Raw genomic sequence first — 4,188 nt, forward strand, 5'->3', positions numbered from 1 at the left:
CACATGGCAAAAGCCAGTGTTAAATGCAACTGCATTATCTGTAAAAGCTTTGATGAAGCCTTGCTTGTTCTTCTGGCGATACAGGCGCAAGATAAATGCCTCCTGACAGGACTCGATGATTCTATGTGCTTTGTATACCAAAATGCCTGGCAAAAGAAAAGGTTTTCAGGTTACAAGAAAAGTAAAGGTCCTATTTTGTGTAGATTTTTCCTCAAAACTGCCTTATTCTTATAACATTTATTTTCTTAAATAAGGTACCTTAGGAATTTAAATATTTGAAAGTGATGGTTGAACAAAATTTCCAGGGTTCAATCCAAGTGATTCTTCAGTCTCAGCACCATGGAATCCCCAGATAACAGAACTAGGATAATAATGAATCTTTAGGAAAAGAAACCTTGTGCTTGAGTGGAAGGACTTATTAGTGTAGAATATTCTTTACTGCTAAGGCAAAACTTTAACTTCAGCCTTTTAAGAGGAGTAAAAGCAAATGCAAGACATTGCATGCTATTACAACAAAGCAAGTTTGATATCTTCAAGACTGTGATATTTCAATTGTTTTGTTAGAGAAGTTCTGGAATTACAGACTTGTCAAATAGTTTTCATTAGTCACAGTTGAACTGTTTGCATAAAGAACTTCAGAGAAGATTTATTTTGCTTCCCTCCCATTCTGCTACTCATATCTACACTTAAGGACAAAGAATACCATCAGCTGTATGAACACACTACCCATTTTCTGGCTATAGGTGTTAGGAAAAGATGATTTAATGTGCACAGTTTAATACAGAGAAGTGAACCAATAGTTTATCTACACGAAGCATTTGAGGTGAATACTTCTGTGATTTACACTTCGATTAGCCAAGACCTGTTAAAAACAAGGCTTATCTTTTCTCAGGCATATTGTCTTAAATAGCACATGACATTTTTTCACTGTCACCCTAGTGAAGTGAGTCCTATGTGGTACTTTTATCTGCTTCCAGCTTCTGGTGAAATAATAAATGACTTCTTAAAATGGAAGCAAACATGACATGTTTTACTTTGTACCTACATATGATGGGAAACTAGAGTGTATTTAACTTCTGTAAAAAATTTCTTCAACTCAGAACCCAGCCACTGATTTTACGATGCCTTTGTTTTGTAAATGAAAAAGCATGTGAAAGTCTTCCATATAACTGCTAGCCATTCACTATCAAGTAATGGAATAATCCACTAAAAGGTATTTTTCTAAGTATTCTTACATCTCTCCTCTGAGCAACTTTTTCAGGACGTAATAATGATCAGACTCATTTGTGAACATCTTCCTGTTTGTAAAGAGATGACTCTGAAAGACTACTGATTTTATCATAATATCTTTCTACTCTTAGTCAATATTTATCTGCTCATGAAGTGAGTTCATACTGCTGTGTAAGCCCTGGAGCTTACTTGCAACAGTTTTACTATGATATTAAGCACATAACTTCTGTTTGGCCAAAACCACCAGGAATAATTACTCTGTACTGCAGTGATATCTTCATTAGCTGAATTTGAGTTCATCATACGTTAATTCACATGTGATTCTGTACTGATTTTATGAACATTATTTATAATGCCTGGAAACACTTTACTCTGGGTTTTTTTTGCTATTAAGAAATTACTACAAGTTTTTGTCGTACAGTTTCACACACCGATGATCTGTTTCCAACGGAACCGGTGTTACCCGAGTATTAGACAAAGCACCAAGTGGTTCAAAGCTGCTGTCAGACTGACCTCTAGTGGGTATGCAAAAACGGTAACAACTGTCACTTCAGGACACGGCTATTTTCTAAATCTTTAGTGTATTTCTTTTCATACTAGCTAAATCTAAGAGTGTGGGATTTTTTTCATTTTTTTTTCTTCTTTGGAAGGACAGAAAAGTAGAGAGGAAGGAGTCAAGGAGAAGAGAAACTGAAGTAGGTTGCCCAGAAAATGTGTTCACTTCTTTTTTTAAACAGAGAAATACCAGAATTGAGAAATCTGGTGTCCTTTAGTTCTAGCAGAAAATTCTTCAAAATGTTTTATATAGTAAAACTTGTCATACATTGAATGAAAAGGAGAGGGATGCATCAGAAATATTCTTCTAAGCATTCAATATTCAGTTATGTTTAGCCATTAAGATGCTAACATTTAGATAACAATAAATTGTATTTTTGTTGTATTGTTCTGTCATATTCCTGACTCTTAGGTATTTATTTTACTAACTCTCCAGCCTGTAACAGGGTTTCCAGCTTATAAGAGAACAGACAGTGGTGGCTGGGGAGAAGAGAACAGAACATGAGTAGGAAAAGGTAACTGTAACATCTTTCACATATAACTTCTACATAACAACAACAAAGGTCACAAAGGTTTCCAAAATCTTTACAGTGACAGTAACAGCACTATTTCATAATACTGCTATTTAGATAGTGTCCAAGGTGTGTCAAGACCGAGATTAGTAAGGTATTGCTATTTTTTGATGAAAAATGTGATTAGGAGTAATCTGGCAATGCAAAAAGGTAGTTTGCATGGTTGATAAAACATGACATCTTAAATCAGTTTAATCATAGGCCAGTGTCCTAGAGACCACAGGACACTATTTCACCAAGTACAATCAATTATTCTTTGAAAGTCAGTCTGAATATTATATTTATTATGTCAATGGCATGGTTTTACTGCTGATTTGTTCCATCACAGAAAGCCCTACAAATGCATGATCCATTATCTAAAAATAATGTGGATATTTTCAAATGGTATGGTTAAATAAGGCAAACAAAGTTGGAGCAATTTATTAAAAAACATAATGGAAGAACTATATGTTTGTTCCTTTTACCTCAGTCTTTCTGGAAGAAAAGGAATAAATCTTCAATGTCAGTATTGGTTATGTGAACTCTTCATAATGAATTAAGCTTTAGAGTATTTTCACACAGACAGCCTTACCTTTATTTCATTGAACTCTTACCAGTAATGAGATTTGCAGGAATCCTGTCAGTGAGAAAATCAACCACAAGGATTCGACTTGTTGCAAAGATGACTCCTCCTTGTGTGTAAAATTCATATCGAGTATTATTTGCAATTTCATTGGTAACACGCCGAGGAAGATGAACAACTCCATCTGACCTCAGCTGATCAATAAAATACTCCTAAACCAAATACAATAAAAATACAAGACATCATTATTGTAACTAATTAAATGGATGCAAAACCCCCTTAATTATACATAGTTTTAATTTTGAGAGGCTGTCAAAAACTAATTAGGAGCATGACAGCATAATGTACTACCTAAGGAAGCCAGAATTACCATTTTTTTCTTCTAAGAATGAATAAACTCATCCAGGTGATTTAAAAATCTATGTATTTTCAGTAGAACCTAGACAATACTTAGTCAAATATGAACAACTGTCACTCAAAAAGGTTTACATTTTCTTATATTTTAATAGCTCTTTCCGAGAGTAGGCAATTCTGACTTAAGAGCAGAAAACTGGGAAGAGATAGTCTTTTAAACCACTCACCTGCTATCAAAGACAACTACAGCAAACAGGTCACATAAAGCAAGCTGAAGCTTATAAACTACAGCTGTGATATTTATGGTGACTTATTTTATGATGGTGACTACAGAAAACCCCCACAACATCAATTCCCTGACGGTGGGAAATGTCTCTGGTTCCAGGGAAACGGCAGCATTTTCTATACAAGCAGGGACAAACGTGTCAACAAGTTTCACCCCCTTCTGCTCACTAGCTACATTAAAGTTATAAATCTCTGCTTATTTTAGCTCGTCATTATCTAGACTTCATTGCGCTGCGTGATGCATCAAATCGACCCCCGATTTGATGCTGAACGGGGCTGGTGAGCCAGCCGTGCGAGCCAGGGGGAGAGCACTGATGCCAATCCAATAGGCATGCTCAGCAGATGTCCAAGGCTCTGGTTTATGTCCAGTGATACTAAAGGTTGTTTATAAAGGCAAGACATTATTGTTTTGAGTGTTTGGCACTGCCTCTCATTTTTTAAAAAGTTGAGAGGAACAGATCTGATGAGGTTTCCAGCTATTTTGTCTCAGTTACTGGAGCAGGCTGTCAGAAATCTGTTTTCTGACAGTGATCTTGCACTTGTTTTACTTCCCAGCAAGAGCAGAGGCCGGGGCAGAGCCTGCCCTGCCCGCCAGCCCGCAACCCGGCCTGAGGAGCCCCTCGGCCTCCC

At 36.5% G+C, this 4,188-nt stretch overlaps 1 protein-coding gene across 1 annotated transcript in view; it reads right to left on the minus strand.

Moving 5' to 3' along the window:
* Positions 1 to 4,188, minus strand: part of ERCC4 (excision repair cross-complementation group 4) — a 14,636-nt gene that overhangs the window by 9,326 nt on the left and 1,122 nt on the right. The window contains exons 2-3 of the mRNA XM_010003286.1: positions 2,951 to 3,131; positions 2 to 146 (exon numbers count right to left, since the gene is read on the minus strand). Of these exons, the coding sequence (XP_010001588.1) occupies positions 2 to 146; positions 2,951 to 3,131 (326 nt within the window). The remainder of the gene's footprint in view (position 1; positions 147 to 2,950; positions 3,132 to 4,188) is intronic.

Source organism: Chaetura pelagica, unplaced genomic scaffold (genome assembly GCF_000747805.2).
Source record: "Chaetura pelagica isolate M959 unplaced genomic scaffold, ChaPel_1.0 scaffold138, whole genome shotgun sequence".
NCBI classification, from domain to species: domain Eukaryota; kingdom Metazoa; phylum Chordata; class Aves; order Apodiformes; family Apodidae; genus Chaetura; species Chaetura pelagica.